This window comes from Xenopus tropicalis, chromosome 3 (genome assembly GCF_000004195.4).
Source record: "Xenopus tropicalis strain Nigerian chromosome 3, UCB_Xtro_10.0, whole genome shotgun sequence".
NCBI classification, from domain to species: domain Eukaryota; kingdom Metazoa; phylum Chordata; class Amphibia; order Anura; family Pipidae; genus Xenopus; species Xenopus tropicalis.
Window position 1 is genome coordinate 40598193 of NC_030679.2, and position 18285 is coordinate 40616477.

The 18285-nt window shown below is 40.7% G+C and overlaps 1 protein-coding gene across 10 annotated transcripts in view; it reads right to left on the reverse strand.

The window, feature by feature from the left end:
• Positions 1-18285, reverse strand: part of ablim3 (actin binding LIM protein family member 3) — a 131667-nt gene that overhangs the window by 37277 nt on the left and 76105 nt on the right. For all 10 annotated transcript variants that reach the window (XM_018092201.2, XM_031898816.1, XM_004912838.3 and 7 more), the window contains exons 3-6: positions 16300-16483; positions 10276-10388; positions 6071-6197; positions 2851-2944 (exon numbers count right to left, since the gene is read on the reverse strand). In XM_018092201.2, the coding sequence (XP_017947690.1) occupies positions 2851-2944; positions 6071-6197; positions 10276-10388; positions 16300-16483 (518 nt within the window). The remainder of the gene's footprint in view (positions 1-2850; positions 2945-6070; positions 6198-10275; positions 10389-16299; positions 16484-18285) is intronic.

The window sequence follows — 18285 nt, forward strand, 5'->3', positions numbered from 1 at the left end:
TGGCAGGCCAATTGGGCACAGTAATACCAGGGTCAGTAAACCATTTACCAGTGGTTTTGGCACTGTGAGCAGGTGCCAGGTCATGCTGAAAAATGAAATCTTTATCTCCATAAAGCTTTTCAGCAGATGGAAGCATGAAGTGCTCCAAAATCTCCTGATAGCTAGCTGCATTGACCCTGCCCTTGATAAAACACAGTGGACCAACACCAGCAGCTGACATGGCACCCCAGACCATCACTGACTGTGGGTACTTGACACTGGACTTCAGGCATTTTGGCATTTCCCTCTCCCCAGTCTTCCTCCAGACTCTCGCACCTTCATTTCCGAATGACATACTTTGGACCACTGAGCAACAGTCCAGTGCTGCTTCTCTGTAGCCCAGGTCAGGCGCTTCTGCCGCTGTTTCTGGTTCAAAAGTGGCTTGACCTGGGGAATGCGGCACCTGTAGCCCATTTCCTGCACACGCCTGTACACGGTGGCTCTGGATGTTTCTACTCCAGACCACTGGTTCCGCAGGTCCCCCAAGGTCAGGAATCGGTCCTTCTCCACAATCTTCCTCAGGGCCCGGTCACCTCTTCTCGTTGTGCAGCGTTTTCTGCCACACTTTTTCCTTCCCACAGACTTCCCACTGAGGTGCCTTGATACAGCACTCTGGGAACAGCCTATTCGTTCAGAAATTTCTTTCTGTGTCTTACCCTCTTGCTTGAGGGTGTCAATGATGGCCTTCTGGGCAGCAGTCAGGTCGGCAGTCTTACCCATGATTGCGGTTTTGAGTAATGAACCAGGCTGGGAGTTTTTAAAAGCCTCAGGAATCTTTTGCAGGTTTTTAGAGTTAATTAGTTGATTCAGATGATTAGGTTAATAGTTTGTTTAGAGAACCTTTTCATGATATGCTAATTTTTTGAGATAGGAATTTTGGGTTTTCATGAGCTGTATGCCACAATCATCAATATTAAAACAAGAAAAGGCTTGAACTACTTCAGTTGTGTGTAATGAATCTAAAATATATGAAAGTCTAATGTTTATCAGTACATTACAGAAAATAATGAACTTTATCACAATATGCTAATTTTTTGAAAAGGACCTGTATATACTGTAAGAATATGATTCCGTATGCCAAATGGTAAAATGTGCTATGCAGGGCTAATTGCATAATGACAAACAGCTTCAGGTTGTATCATTTTCTCCAGCATGCAGAGAGATAATGGCCAGCACAAAAGGGCAGTAAGGGCGGAAGTGCACCTGAGCTCCATACCCTGCTATCATGTTCTCCCCTGCTCTGTATTTGATGTGTACGAAAAGCACCAGTTTCAAGGTCACAGTGACTGCCTTGAGGTGCTGAAGTGCTTTATTTCCAGTCCATTGGCTCCATGCTGCTCAGGCCGATTTCCTTCAATTATGGCTACATGAACATGATGCTGGCAGGGATGAGAATGAGCTCAGGCAAATTTAAAAGGGGAAAAAAATGTGTCCTTTTTAAATCTCAGAAATATATACTGTTCTAAAAATGAGCTACTGGGAAACCATTACCTGGATGCTGGGTTCATCTTAATTCACTAGACCTTTGTCTGTTTAAAGAGCAGTGGAGCAGGCAACTAGACCCCTGCAGCTGTATACTTGACCTGCAGCTGTGTGCCCTGATTATAGGCTTCAGCATCCACTAGGGGAGATGTTGCACACCAAGAGATCACTAAATGAATAATCAGGCATTTACTGTTGAAATGTCTAATGTGCAACAGCACCAACAATGGTGGCCATGACTAGGAATCTGGCCTCAAGGAGCCCTGCTCATTAAAAAATGAGTGAATGAGAAATACAGCAGCAGTAGCTATCCAGCCTAATCATTTAGCCTACTGCAGTTAGAAAAAAAATGTGTTTTTGACCAGAGGACAATATCCATTATTTAAAAAAATGTGGTCAAATCCCCATGGGAAAGTTTTTAAAAAAAAGCCCTACCCCACCGTGTCCATTTATTGTATGAAGTTAGTTTCTATTCACTTTAATGCTGTCTATGCCTGTGGACCCCTTAACTTTAGGCACAAAGGGTTCCCCTAAGCGTCCACTAAGTTAAATTATAAAATGTAAAGCAACAACCAAACAGTGGTAACAAAGAGCAAAGAAATATAAAAGATATCTAATCTTTATCTGGCTGAACCATTCATTTTCTTTTCTATGAGAAGCAGAAGCGGTGACTCTCCCAGCATCCTGTGCTGCTATGTGGAGTCCATGAATGGCTTTCAGAGCGGCAGAACTAATTACAAGAAAGGCAACACGCGCCGGACCAAGAAACACCAGGGGACAGGATGCAGACAATAGCTGTTTTGGAAGCTACAGATTTTGCCAAGCTGTGATACTAGCTAGCTAAAGTATAAAGCTGAAAGGGGCAGTTAAAAGGGGCATTAAAATCATTTTATGATTAATATATATGGCTTTATGTAATAGCTGAATTGCTCATGCCCTTTATGTTCTTGCTTTAAACATGCTGAACAGCTGTTCCTCATGGCAGTGGATGTTTGCTGTCTCATCTTTATAGCAGACAGCTGGGGAAGGAATTGTACAACTTTGTCATAGTTCCCCTTACGTGGCCCTCTCTCAGCAATTATTCTTAACCTGCTCAGCTAGTCCTTGTATAAAATATGACACTGATAATGATGCGCCCCTGCAGTTTCTTGTCAAGGAGGTGGTTATGTTAGGCAATTCTACTAGATTGCAAATAATAAAATGAGCCAGATTACAGAGCTAGTGAAAAGTTAGTGTATGTAGATAGGGAGATTTCAGTAGGTGTTGCACTTAACATGTAACTAAAACATTCAACTACTTAATCCTGGTAATAACAGAACCATGCCGTACCTCCAGAACTCTGCCACTGATGTATTTGTTGCAAGTTTCACATTTGATGCCAAACTGGGCATGATAATCCGACTCACAATAAGGCACACCGTCTCTGCAGGAAAGGAGAACACAGCTGGGTAAGGCCACTGCCCGCTGTTATTATTCAGCAATGCATCCCTTATAGACACAAACATAGCCCATGTCTTATTACCACCAGAGAGCTATTTCTGCAGAATTAGCCCCAGTATATTGCTGGCAACCAGAGTGACAAGGACAAATGCATTGTCAATGAAGTCATCTGAGATTTCAGCATTAACTTGATTATGTTGCTTTGACAATTGCTTTTAACATTCGCCCATGTCTCTCTGATTTTTACACTGACTTACTAATAAGGCAATAAGGCATCTGTTCTTTGCAGTGTGTGTTTCTGCTGGGAAGATATGTATATATATATATATATATATATAGAGAGAGAGAGAGAGAGAGAGAGAGAGAGAGAACAGAGGACTCAGCACTCACAGGTATAGGTGAAAAAAAACTAAATATTCTTTAATGTGCAAAAAAAACACATTTCGACATTTCGTTCACAATTTAGGAGCTTTCTCAGAGAAAGATCCTAAATTGCGACTGAAATGTCGATTTTTCACATTAAAGAATATTCTGTTTTTTTCACCTAGACCTGTGAGTGCCGAGTACTCTGTTCTCTGTATTTCTAAAGTTTTACCTGGCACCCAGGCATTTTTCCCATTGTGGTGTGTGCCCTCCTTCTACTATGTTATATATATATATATATACAGTGGAGGAAATAATTATTTGACCCCTCACTGATTTTGTAAGTTTGTCCAATGACAAAGAAATGAAAAGTCTCAGAACAGTATCATTTCAATGGTAGGTTTATTTTAACAGTGGCAGATAGCACATCAAAAGGAAAATCGAAAAAATAACTTTAAATAAAAGATAGCAACTGATTTGCATTTCATTGAGTGAAATAAGTTTTTGAACCCTCTAACAAAAAAAGACTTAATACTTAGTGGAAAAACCCTTGTTTGCAAGCACAGAGGTCAAACGTTTCTTGTAATTGATGACCAAGTTTGCGCACATTTTAGGAGGAATGTTGGTCCACTCCTCTTTGCAGATCATCTCTAAATCCCTAAGGTTTCGAGGCTGTCTCTGTGCAACTCTGAGCTTGAGCTCCCTCCATAGGTTTTCTATTGGATTAAGGTCCGGAGACTGACTAGGCCACTCCATGACCTTAATGTGCTTCTTCTTGAGCCACTCCTTTGTTGCCTTTGCTGTATGTTTTGGGTCATTGTCGTGCTGGAACACCCATACACGACCCATTTTCAGTTTCCTGGCAGAGGGAAGGAGGTTGTCGTTCAGGATTTCACGATACATGGCTCCGTCCATTTTCCCGTTAATGCGAATAAGTTGTCCTGTGCCCTTAGCAGAGAAACACCCCCAAAGCAAAATGTTTCCACCCCCATGCTTGACGGTGGGGATGGTGTTTTGGGGGTCATAGGCAGCATTTTTCTTCCTCCAAACACAGCGAGTTGAGTTAATGCCAAAGAGCTCTATTTTGGTCTCATCAGACCACAGCACCTTCTCCCAGTCACTCACAGAATCATTCAGGTTGAATCATTCATTGGCAAACTTCAGACGGTCCTGCACATGTGCCTTCTTGAGCAGGGGGACCTTGCGAGCCCTGCAGGATTTTAATCCATTGCGGTGTAATGTGTTTCCAATGGTTTTCTTGGTGACTGTGGTCCCTGCTAATTTGAGGTCATTAACTAACTCCTCCCGTGTAGTTCTAGGATGCTTTTTCACCTTTCTCAGAATCATTGACACCCCACGAGGTGAGGTCTTGCGTGGAGCCCCAGAGCGAGGTCGATTGATGGTCATTTTGTGCTCCTTCCATTTTCGAACAATCGCACCAACAGTTGTCACCTTCTCTCCCAGCTTCTTGCTAATGGTTTTGTAGCCCATTCCAGCCTTGTGCAGGTCTACAATTTTGTTTCTGACATCCTTGGACAGCTCTTTGGTCTTTCCCATGTTGGAGAGTTTGGAGTCTGCTTGATTGATTGATTCTGTGGACAGGTGTCTTTTATACAGGTGACTAGTTAAGACAGGTGTCCTTAATGAGGTTGACTAATTGAGTAGAAGTGTCTAACCACTCTGTGGGAGCCAGAACTCTTAATGGTTGGTAGGGGTTCAAAAACTTATTTCACTCAATGAAATGCAAATCAGTTGCTATCTTTTATTTAAAGTTATTTTTTCGATTTTCCTTTTGATGTGCTATCTGTCACTGTTAAAATAAACCTACCATTGAAATGATACTGTTCTGAGACTTTTCATTTCTTTGTCATTGGACAAACTTACAAAATCAGTGAGGGGTCAAATAATTATTTCCTCCACTGTATATATATATATATATATATATACACACACTATATATATATATATATATATATATAGCAGTTAGCTATTCCTCCCAACAGGAAAACATGTCCTAGGCCATGCTCCATTATAACTATGCCCACTTTCAATTATATCAGGCGCTTTTCGGTTCCTTTGCTTGGGAGACCATTGCTTTAAGTTGTTTTTTACTCTAAGAAGTGCAGCACACATATTTGTGCATTAAAGGGGGTGAAACGTCCTCCCACTAAGTTTAAGGATTTTGTTTGAATCCCTCAAAAGAACAGAAGCTGTTTTTCAATACAGATTGATGCAAGAAGCAATGCTGCAGAAATTAATGTGGCCACCACCAGCAATGTCTTCTCTGTGCAGTGGGTGCCATTTAGTTATGAGAAAACATGGCTCCTAAGGGTTATATCACACTATGGCTCCAACTGTACAAAGAAGACAGAGACCAGTGTGATTTTTACAGCATGGACAGAGAAACTACCTAGGAGAGTGAAAGGTTATATCTATATAGAGTGGAAGGACTGAACGACACCAAGTGCAACTATATGGAAGTGCAAGCATTTTGCTGCAAGTACCTTTAATGAAAGTGCTTTTACAGGCAACTGACTGTTTGCAGATGTAAATGAGCCTTATATACTTCTAAATATCACCTTTACCTCAGGTTCTTAATCTAAAGTTTGGGTCCCAAATATGCTGGCTTCAGGCAATATAGTCCCCTGTTATTATTTCCTGCTTCAAAAGCAAGGTGGACCTGTCACTGGGCCCTCTACTGAATTTCTGAAGAACCCCCTAGCACCTCAGTAACATGGTAACTTACTTGCTAATATACTCTCCAGTCAGGACAATGCCACATGTCTGACACTTGAAGCAACTGACATGCCACTGTTTTTCCAGCGCTAGCAGGGACTGGCCTTGTTTAATCTCCTCTTTACACCCTGCACAGTCTGTATGAAAAAGAAAAAATACACTGTCATGGAGAACTTTCGGCTGCCCTGATAATAGCTTGAGACACACAATAAAAGCACACTTGCAGAATAGATGTTAATTAAAGATAGCATCAAGCAAATACAACGGCCTTCCTTGTGACTCCATAATGCAGGCAGCAGAAGCAGGTCCCGACACAATGATTTATGGTGCTTGCGCTAAGCTCTCTCATTCCAGGCTACATGCTGCTGTTATAGGATTGTTATATGTAACCTAAATATATAGCTCACTCTGGGATTTCTATACTGTATCTTGTCATAAACAGCTGATTGCACAAGACGACTGGGAACGCTGGAATCTGAAAAACGCTATGGAAAGGTCTGTACTGTGTTGGAGAAAGGGAAAGCAAGGAGAGAATGTGGTTCTGAAGCTTTATCTGCAATTTCCATGAGGCAAAGAGCCTACAAAATAGATTCTGGCTGTCCTATATGCTGAGAATATTTTTATACAATACCTGACCCTAAGGCAAAAGTACCTGGCTGTCTCATGGCTAAGTGTATATACTCTGTCCCATTTGTCTTTATTAGAGGCATTTCCACAGCACTGGTTTTATTCCCACTGTCTTCCAGCTTGTGTCAGTCCCCATTTTGTACTTGTCTGTGCTGCTAAATAATTCCATGTGATGGGCACAGCCGCAAGCAGGTCTCAGTCGCTTGCTTCCCCTAAGCATCTTGCCCGAGGAGCAAATATTGCAACATGGACACTGATACCATTGTCTCTACTCATGCAATGTCTGTGGTAACTACTCAGTGCTAGACTATTATATAATCACTATGTCAGTTTATTACAATCATAATTGTAAGTATTATTTCTTTAAGGAATGTAGACAATGGTGAAAATAGAAGCAGCAAAAGGGGCAAATGTATAAGAGGGGCAGAAAGAAAAATAGGGATAGGAATTACAGAGTACAGAAGGCAGAAACTGCACTGACGTCAATTCTGCAATACATAAAAGCCTATGAGAAAGTTTATAACAATGAAATCCACCCAACTTTAAAAACGTAAAGAGGTAGTAACGTAGTAAAATGTATATTTTATACAATAGAACAAATTAAAATTTAATCAAATTAATGTTGCAAAGATGTCACTTATTGCTTGAGGTTGTGTGTGTGACTGTTAGAGAGGTCTTGCACATGCCCCCCACAATGTAACATTAACGCTGCAATGCTTAACCCTTGCAATAACACACATACAAAATACTGTATTGAAAGGAAAACTGACACTGTATCTAGGCCCAAGGCAACCCTAGCCACTGGAACTAAATGCAGTAGTGCGCAGAAGTGATGTCATGCACACAAATATGCATGACATCACTTCCTGTGATGAGTGACGTCACTTAGGCAAGTCTGGTGCCCCTTACCACCCCAGCTTCTCCTGTGGCGGCTAGGGGGAGTTTTTATTTTTTTCTTTAAAAAAACTTAATATGTTATATAGGCCCTGCTTCTAGTTGATATGAAATTTCAACTCCATAATTCTCTACCAGCAAGAGTAGTAGGCCGAGCATGTGGGTGTACTAAAAAGGAGAGAGGTGAGAGATTAAATAATACTGAGCAAAATACAGAAAGAGAGCGAGAGAGCAGTGTGCAAGGAGACACAAATGAAGAGAGAAAGAAGAAGGATTCCCTCTGTATACAGAATCATTTCTCAGATGTAGTTATTTGTTTGGAGAGAAAATGCAGAAGGAGACACAGATTAAGAGAGACAGGAAACAGGAAAACGTTGTGCCAAGAGAATATACAGGATCATTTCTCAAAAACAAGAGAGAGAGAGAGACAGAGAGAGAAAGAAGGGAGGGTGAAGCGATAGAAAGACGGGTGGGGGAGGAGAAAAACACAGGGACACACAGGGGGCATGATCTCATTTATTGGATTTATTCTCCTGCCTCCTCCCAGCCTCTGAGCCCTGTAATGGCCATTGTTTCACGCTCCAAAGCCTGCTGACAGGATAGCAATGCATTCTGATACTACCTGTGCTCTACATATGTTCTGTCAGCAAAGCAGCCAGGGATCTGCTCTATTCTTGTGCTTCTGCCTAGATCATATTCTTGGGCAGCCGGTACAGCAACAGTGGAGGGGAGGGGAGCTCTCAAAATAGATTCGGACTAGAAAGCAAAAACCTTCATCAGCAAACCCAGAAATCAGTGTAAGGTTTTATCTCCCACATGCAGAGGTGCTGGCACCTTAGCCACCCATTACACATACAGAAGTACAGGCTCTGTGCCATTCACTATACACTATCTGCTCTCCAAGGTGCTGAACCACACAGTTGGACATTCCTGGTGGAACTCAATAATGTTAATGTATGGTTTCCCAGCAGTAATAAACTCCCACAATGCCATGGTAGCAAGTGGCTAGCTTAGGATCTTCATGGTTACAATTACAATAGCAGGGATGCTGGGAAACCAAGATTTGTGATGTACGCACATGGCACAGTATATTGACTATGAGTGTGGAAATATTAATTTCGGGCATTTGTTTCATAAATGTTTGGCAATTTATTCTCACATTCTAATTTTTTTTAAACGAGTTTACATTTAATTAGCATATAGATAACATGTAAATCTGAACAAAGGGGTTATTTGTTGATTTTAATGCAGGCAAGAAGAAATCTGCTTTCACAATATGTTTTCACAATAAGTTTTGCCCCTGCAGCTGTGTGAAATTTGGCGTAAAACATAAAACGAATTGAATTAATTGTGTCTGACTCATTTGTATACTAGCAAACTGTATTTTTTTTCTCAGAATTCAGAGTAGCACTATTAACAGATATGAACTGGTAAAGGACCTCATTTACCCTTCTTTTTAAAGCTGACACCAGACAATTTTTCCAAAGACACCCATAGACTCTAATGTCTAATTTTGCATGGAAAAAAATCACTGTAAGATAGTTGAAGGAACTCCCATTGACTTCAATGTGTTTTACAATTTTTTTTCAAATTTTCCAATGGTTTTGCTAATTATTTGGCAAAGCAAAACAGGACAGATTCCCTCATTGTTAATAGAACCATAAATATTGCCTTCTTGGTCTATATTTGATTGTGGCTTGCTCAGATAACTATTAGGGGGGTACAAAACAAGGACCACATTTGAACTTTGGAGACTGTTTGCCGTAAGCAAGCAATATTACTCGCTCCGGGGTGATGCAATTGTTAAATTGAGTGATGAATATTCCTGTTGCCTAATATGGCCTATCACATTGGTGGTCAAATATTGGCTAGGTGATTTTTATGGTCAGCTTAAAACATTGTCTGCAAATGAGTTACAGGGCCTTAGCTGCATGCCCTGTTACCCCCATGTCAGGTAGCACCTGTAGATCCTTTTAAATCAAAAGAATAGACAAAGTACAAGCTTCATTGCAGTGTGGAGCTCATTTGCCGACTTGGCAACATACCTTTTTGGCCATATTAGTGAAAAAGGTCCAGATCCAGTCTTTTGGCAGTTGTCTGAGCAAATGGATCATAGATTGGAGTTATGAAGTTAACAGTTAGCCTTAAGGCTAGTGCCACATGGGGTTAATTCACAGCCTGTGCAGAAATGCAAGCCAAGAATTAGCCCATCTGCTGGCCTTCACTTGTTCCTGTGACTGCATTTTCGCCCTGAAATCTGCTCCATGTGTCTGCAGACACAGGAGCGAGGGTAAGCCAGCGGATTGGCTGATTCTCAGCCTGTGATCATACGCAGGCCGAGGATCAGACCCATTTTGCACTACCTAATGCAGCCATACACTGGCCAGTTGGGTGCACTTTTTACCTAATCAGGCCACCAGTATGGCTGCTTTTCTATTGTTTCAGTTGTATGGGAAAACATTTAGAATGATCAGAATAGCAGACATTGAATAGGAGCTGCAGCTTTAGTAAAATATTTTTCCACTAGTTCAGAGGCCCATTGGTCACTTTCCCACAAATACAGTATAATGCACATTAAATAGCAGGTTGGCCCCAAAAATTCTTCCTGGAAAGGAAAATACAACTAAATCGGACATACAACTAGAAGTAAGAATATGCCTTCTCAAGACTATAAAAATACGTTCCCTGACTTACGGCTTGGCCCATGAATCTTGATGGGTTTGTCACTGACTAAAGAGTGGGAACAGTTCTGACACACGCAGTCTTTGCCTCTGAAGGTCACCTTGTCTCCAATAGGAAAAGGCTTCCTGCAGAAAAGAGAGAAATTTAAAAAAGCACTCAGTGCAACAGCATTTATAAAATGGCTATATATGGCTATATATGACTATATATGGTTACTACACATATCCTTATAATGTTTATCTTTAATTAAATGCATTTAAATACAAATCACTTCTCAGTGTACATTTATTTTACAAATGTTTATTATATGAGCATGATTCAGTAACAGGTATTGTATAACATGTGCTGGCTTCTTGATCTGGGATTCACAACATTGTGAAAGTACCTCAGGGCACCTGAATAGTTCAAAAGCCAGGCAGGTTGTAGGAGCCAACTCGGTTTTATTGGAGCATACCTGCTGTGGCACTATTTTTTAACCCTCTAACTTCTAGTAAGCCTGTAATGGAGACAGATAACACTAGAAGCTCAGAACTTAAAGGGCCAGTAACACACAGACAGAAAACTGAATGTATTTTACAAATCAGTTTTATTACAGATAAGCATGAGATAATAAAATACACACAATCATCACGTGATGAATTACCTTTATCAGTGCAGGCATAATCTTTTGTTATTAAGCTGGAGCTGAACTACAATACCCATAAACCCATTAAGAGCTGAAGGCTGCCCTGTAATGCTAGGGCTTTCAGCCATATGTAGCTTAAAGAGCTGTATTTGTAGAGCATGTACCATGAAGATCTACCATTCATCAATGAAATGATGCTTTCCACTAGCTTGCATTAAGGCTGCAGCTGATGAATGAGTACAAACACATTCCTGTTGGCATTTCCTGTGTTTAGAGAGCTTTTATGCATATTTAATACCAAAAGTGCTTAAGCTCTAGCTAAATGATCCACTATGCAGACATATTCAGTTTAAAGGGATACTAAAGGCTACATCAAGACATTAAGATTGTGTGACAGCACGCAGCATATAACTATATACAGTATGGGGCAGATTTATCAAAATGTGAGTTTAAAGTTCAATACATAAAAATTCACCCTCTTTCTATTCATTCCTATGGGATTTTTAAAAGCGTATTTACCAAATGGTGAGTTCTAACTTCAGCTCATTGATAAATATGCTTCTAAAAAGCCCATAGGAATGAATAGCAAGTGAGTGTATTTTTCTGTGGTGAGCTCTAATTTGAAATTTTGATAAATCTGCCCCTATGTGTATATATATATATATATATATATATATATATATATATATATATATATATATATATATATATACACATATTTCCATCAGCTCAGAAGAGTAGAAAAAAAAAATTAGAAGATGGAGTTGGTGTTTTCTGGCATCACTGACTACATTTTGCATGAAAACTTGGAAGTTGCTCAAAAACTGCTCAAATTGCCAGTTTTGTGAATTCTCCCCTAGGTTTAGTAGCCTATACTTACCCAATAGCATTTAGGCAAGTGGCACGTGGTACACTTTCCCTGCCACTGCCTTTGCCTGGGGCAAATTTCAGGATGAAAATACACACTTGTGTCTCTTTTTTTAAGACTGAACTCTTAATGGCAGTGGTTCATGTTTTTTTCTGCCAAAAACACACCATGTTCCACTATAATGATGTGTGGGGTTGATCCGGGACCTGCTGGGGCTTATATATACGGGTTGGGCTGGTTTAGGTTGAAATCTGGGTCATTGTGGGTTCGAGTAAGGGTGCAGGTCAGACTGGGGAAGTACACTTCTCCTCTGTTCATTCTCTTGGAACCAGAGGAGTGTGCAGAAGCTGAAAGACCCAGGTATGGGTTGGGTGCTGGTCCTTAAAACATTTTCTGGGTTACGATCAGGTGTGGATTAAGGTTTTGGGTTAGGTGTGGGTATACTTTGAGTTTTTCCAGACCCAAAATCACTATTTTTTTTTTCACCTGGGGACTATACAATGGTAACCAATTACATTTTGCTTTAATTGCCCTCTACATATACACGTAGCTAGCTAAATGAAACTATTCACTTATTGGATGCTATGAGCTACTGCCCAATGTTGGTACATGTGGGCAAAGTAATGAAATTCACACACTACTCCAGCTGTTATCAAAAACAGTAACTGCTCTTTATAACATTTAGCATTTAATGATTGGAGCACATGGTTGCTGCACACCTCTCCTAGTGGATACACAGATTTTAGGAGCCAAAATGTACAAAACATCTGTACAAACAAGTGATCAGAAGGTAAAAAATGTGCTCTGCCCTTTACACATGCTCCTAAGCAGCCTAGGAGGTCCTTATATTTGAGTGAGGATAGACTTAGGGAATTAGGGTTTCAATTCCTAGCTGGGAGTTGTATCTATGCACAGCTGTGTTCTAGTGGGACCTAAAAAAGATGCCAGCACAGCTGCATTCCCAGCCTCTCCCCACTCTGTGCTTTGCTAATCACAATCCTGTTAGGGAGAAGCACTGCTGCTAGCCAAATCTATTTCTCATATTACCACATTCAGTTCTTTGCTAAAAAAACTCTAATTATATTCAGCCAGAAAAGGATCTTCACAGCAAGTGATTACTCTTGTTTTTCCTCATGCAATTGCTGTCAATTCTCACGTTTACAAATATCAGAATCACTAAATATACTATAATTACTTCAATTGGTCTTCACAGGCATGAGAAATAGGTAGCACTGTAGGCTATAGGGCAGTTTACACTGCATCAAGTTTAAGTATATCTTTTCTATGTTTTGTCCACCTCCAGAATGTAATTGTTTCCCTGTTAAGCCTTTATGGCTGTGCAAAGAATTTCTGATTAATTGGGAATGAAAACCCTTTCGCTTAACCAGTCTGCTCCCTGCACAGGCCTGCCTTATCCTCTTCCAGACTGCATTATCTGGGCACCTCAGATTTGCATCTTTAGAAAAGGCAGAGCAGCACAGCTGGGTTGGTTGCCACCATGTTTGGCTGCCGAACATCTGGTGCCCAGTCTCCCCGGTAGTAATCAAATCACTTCGGAAACACATATTACTATTTGGCATATACTACAAGGTGTAATGAGCCAGCTACCAACCACAGTGGTATCTAAGAACAGTGTAACTCAGATAATGTACGTGCTATTGTGATTTAAGTAGCATCTGAGAACAACGTATTTTCCAGTGAAATATTGTGCTTTGTGCCCACATAACCTTTTACTGTATATGTTAATAAAACATTACAAGTTTACAAGTATGCCCCTTATTTGAGAAATGCTTCCTTCAAAATAATTACTGCTTGGCAATCTTAACAATCTTTCGACAATGTTTGTGAAAATTTGGGCACTGGAGTGCAAAGTTCAATTATGGCTTAGATTGCCCACAAAAGAGCAACTAGCATGGCAGCTGCCACTGATAATCTAAGCAAGCAACTAAATTAGGCTTCATGTAAAAAACAACCTATTTCAATATGGTTAACTTAACATTTATAGAAACAGAAACTGTACATATATATACCCTTCATCTGTTTAACAGCATGTCTACAAGAGAACACTGCACCATATGTCTTAAAAAGTAATCAAGACCTTGTCATATTTGTGTCTGTATTAACTAACACTTGTTGTTTTTTATCCAAAGCTATAAATAGCATTATTGGCTGTTCTCCATAGCATTAGAAATGATATCCTAAAACGAAGGCAATGTAATGTGCATCTATGCATATGTATGTGTGAATGTAAAAACACAGTGCAATCCATAGTATCATGAGCTCATCTGAATAGCAATACCCACCCTAGAGCTGGAATGCATTTATAGAGGCAGCTGCCAGTGTTCTCAGCTAGGAAATGTCAAGCGGCCAAAGTGAGGACAAGCACTGCAATTTTTCACATATTAAAAGGCCATAAAAACAAAAAGTCTTAATGGTTTTGTTGCCACTATTTTCCAGAGAAATGTCATGACAATTATGTGGGTTGAGTGAGTTGGGTAGCTGGGGGTCTGCAAAGGTATGAGTAAAGGAAACAGTATTCTGTGTCTGGGAAGTTTGGGAAGAAAATGTAGTATGTGGGGGCTGCAAAGGATAACAGGAGGTTAAGAGCAGTGAAAGATAACTTCATTTAGTTTGGCGTGGGAGAAGAATCAGTGTAAGGGTGAAGACACACAGAGCTACTTAATAGCAGCTCCACCCTAAAGCTGGCCATGCACGCACCGATAATATTGTACCTCGTTTCGTCCGATATTCGGTGCGTGTATGGCAACTCGGCCAGGCGACCGATATTGCAGAAGGCTGCAGATATCGATCGACTCGCCGATCGGACGGGTTAAAAAATTTTGATTGGGCGCCATTGAAGGCGCCCGAGCAAAATCTATGTTCAGGGCTGAATCGGCAGAAGGAGGTAGAAATCCTATTGTTTCTGCCTCCATATCTGACGAAAATCGCCATGTGTGTGGCCAGCTTAAGGGCTGTGGCAGACAGGGAGATTAGTCGCTGCGCGACAAATCTCCCTTGTTGCGGGTGACTAATCTCCCTGAAATGCCATCACATCGGCTAGAATGTAAATCGCCGGTGGGATGGCATACACGACGCCGAAATCGCCTAAGTTTCCTCTCAAGGCAACTTGCCGCGCCGTGTATGCCATCCCACCGGCGATTTACATTCTAGCCGGTGGGATTGCATTTTGGCAAGAGTTGTCACGCGGGCAACTAATCTCCCCATCTGTCACTGCTTTGGGTAGACATTTTTTATATATTTTATGGCATGAATCAAAGCCTGGATACGACTAAATTACAGTACTTTTTACAGGCTTCATATTTGGCTGAACCCTGAAAGCCTGGCTAATAAGAACCCGAATCCATTAAAGGAGAAGGAAAGACTAATAAAGAGTTAATCTCAAGCTGCAGGCATACCTTCAGTTCTCTCCATAGTGCCCTTAAGTCTCCGTATATTTCTCCCGTTCAGATGATCAGAAGCCAAACAGGAAGAAAAAATGCTGAGCTGTGTAAAGTTAGTAAGACTATGAGCCAGCTTCCTGCTGATTGGCTCAGATCCACATTCATAAGGGGGGGAGTGAGTTCTTACAATTCTTGAGGGAGGGGGGAGCAGGAGAGGGCAGAGAGGAGAGAGCTGCGTGTCTCTGGCACAGGAATTCCAGACACAACAAATCTTTTGACAGAGAAGTCAGTGCAGCGTTTCTGTGAGTGCTTATGGCTGTTTTTACATAGACATTTCTGATAAAGCTTACTTAGTTTTTACCTTTCCTTCTCCTTTAATTTCATGTGATTTCAAAGCACAGGGACACAAGATGTGACACATTTTTTTGCCTGTTGCAATTTTTGGAGGAACTTGCTAAAATCCTAATAGGCAAATTAGGTTTGGTATTCATCGACATATTTTGTGAAGTATTTCGGTATTTAGCTGAATCCAAACAATACAGAGTTGATACGTCTTATTTAATGGTTTATAAACAGACCAAGTCAATATCATAATAGACAAATGCATTTTTACAAATACGTAAGAGCCTCGAAAATAAAAAAATCCATCAATAAACATTAGCAATTAACTTCTGACACTGTGTCTTTAACTCGTTCCTATTTACAAGCCCTAAAATAAATCTCTAAATTATTTCATTTTTTCCCTTAGCCAAGCAGGTCAGTGATGCATTTTAGAATGCAGGGTTGCAAGCTGGTTCCTTTTTCCAAAAAGCCCACGACTCACTGTGTTTCAGGTTCATTTTTAGCAACTGAATTGAAAGTGACCCTGTATTTTTTAAGTCAAGAAGTAAATTCTGCTTTTGGCGACCCACAGCAAATAAGTAAATAAGTTACCTAATTAGTAATCTGAATCATAGGCCCAAAAGAGGCAGAGGTAGATTTGTGGTACAGTTTGGGGTGGGGCTTACTAGAACTAGGTGTGTCTTAAAATAATCATTTTTTCAAGTGAAATACAGCATCATTCTCTGTCTTGACACAGAGCTGCTCTGTTTACAGCACGTTACATTTTTTTAAATATAAATGCTCAGTGTTTTTTTCAATACCTGCAAATGCTGCACACAAAGCATTTGGGGTGATACGTTCGTCCAAGGGCAGAAATGACTTCCCCCGTAATGAAGTCTCTGCAGCTGTCGCAGCGGGTTCCATAGAGCTGCTGGTAATCCCGCGTACAGATATACTCTCCGTTCTTAAAGAAGAAGCCAGACTGGGCCAGATCACAGTTACAGACTGTTGGCAAAGAGAAAAAGATTGCACACATTTAGTTCTGTTTACTGGTAACCACAGTTTATATTTTGTTACCAAAATCAATAAAATATAGCTACACTACAACAAAACAAATATTAAACACAAAACAAATATTTAGATTTCCATCTCTAATTTATGAGTAGCAATGCTCTACCACAGTGCTGTCCAACTGGCCCTCGACCCCCCTCTGTGTGGCCCCCCACCTGTCTGGCTCCTTTGATGGCTTAACTTTGTGTTAGCTTTAAATGGTATCAGTACTGAGATTAACTGGCCCCCTGCATGGTTATCACCTCAGATTCAGGCTGTAAACCCCCCTGTATTGTTTAAAAATGTCCCTAAGGTGTGTAATTATATGCTGGGGGTTGCTGTGTTATCCACAGGGGAGGAGGAGGCATATGGATTTAAGGGTGTGTCTTAATATGACATAATATAATTCTTTAACATATGAATGATGGTTGATATCCCTGCAGCGACCATTGTGATAAAACGGGTGTGGTTTGAAGTGGGTGTGGTTTAAAATGGGGGAGTGGCCAAAACTGGCTTCCATTAGCAGCCCTCCACCATGTATGCAAGAGAAATTCCAGCCCTCGGCACCGCAGAAGTTGGACAGCACTGCTCTACCATATTAAAGGCCCACACTACCTTTATTTTCCCTATGGATTTACCTAATAGAAGCTCAGCAAATATTTTTTTCCCATTGATTTACTCCTCAAACCTCTTTAAAGCTGACACTCTGACTATTATCAGATGGCTATCCTGTAAGAGACACAATGGCAACTTTAAAAAGGTTTGGAAAATAAATCAATAGCTTCCTTAATTTCCTTATAACATATCACAGGGCTCCTATTGTGTTGAAATTCCATTACAAGAAGATGCAAAGGGGAAGTAGAAAACAGTCTTGGGTATTGGCCAAACAAACAGGGCTGGCAACTCACAGGCCTTACTGCTGTTCTTCTGCAGTCACTTCAATAAAATGTTTGGGTATGGTGACGCTTTAACAATGGGGGCTTGTTTAACAACCCTGAGCAAACTTGCACGCAGTTGGTAACCCATAGCAGCCACTCAGTAGCCTTTTACAGCCAACGGACAGAACAATGAAAGCAACAGTTTGATTGGTTGCCATGTTGATAATTAGCCAGCTACAGATTTAGCAAATCAGCTCAAGATGTTCAATGTTCATAATATTCTAATTTTAGTTAAAACTACCTGAAAAGAGTGGTCCACTATTTTACTGGAAGTCAGCTGCAAAGGACGCCAAACAACCAGTGGCAGATTACCATAAGGGCAACCAGGGTGGGTGTGAATATTGGGGGTCCTGGGCCTCCTCTTCTAGCAAATCAGATTCATGTTAAGTACAGTGTCCACCTGGCTAGTAAAAATGAAGCTTGACGCCAATGTTATTAATAAGGAAGAGGGATAAAAATGTGTATCTAGTTTTGCTACTACCAAGTACAAGGAAGAATGTTAGGCAAGTACAAAGAGATCCAAACAGCCTCCACCAGCCCAATAAATAGTGACTATGGCATCTTACAGCAGCCCCTCTGGCATTTGCCAGGGTCCACAGACTGCCAGACCGGCCCTGATGTCAACATTACTTTCTAGAGAAATGTTCAGAATAAATCTTAGACAAATACTGGGCACAATCTAAACAGAGTGAAATGATTGCACTGCTTGGTATGCTGCTGAGAGCTGGCCCTGGGCAATTTATCTTTTATATAATAACATATACCTCACATTAATAACAGCTCTAAACTTAAATGCTACACAATTATGTCCATTTCACT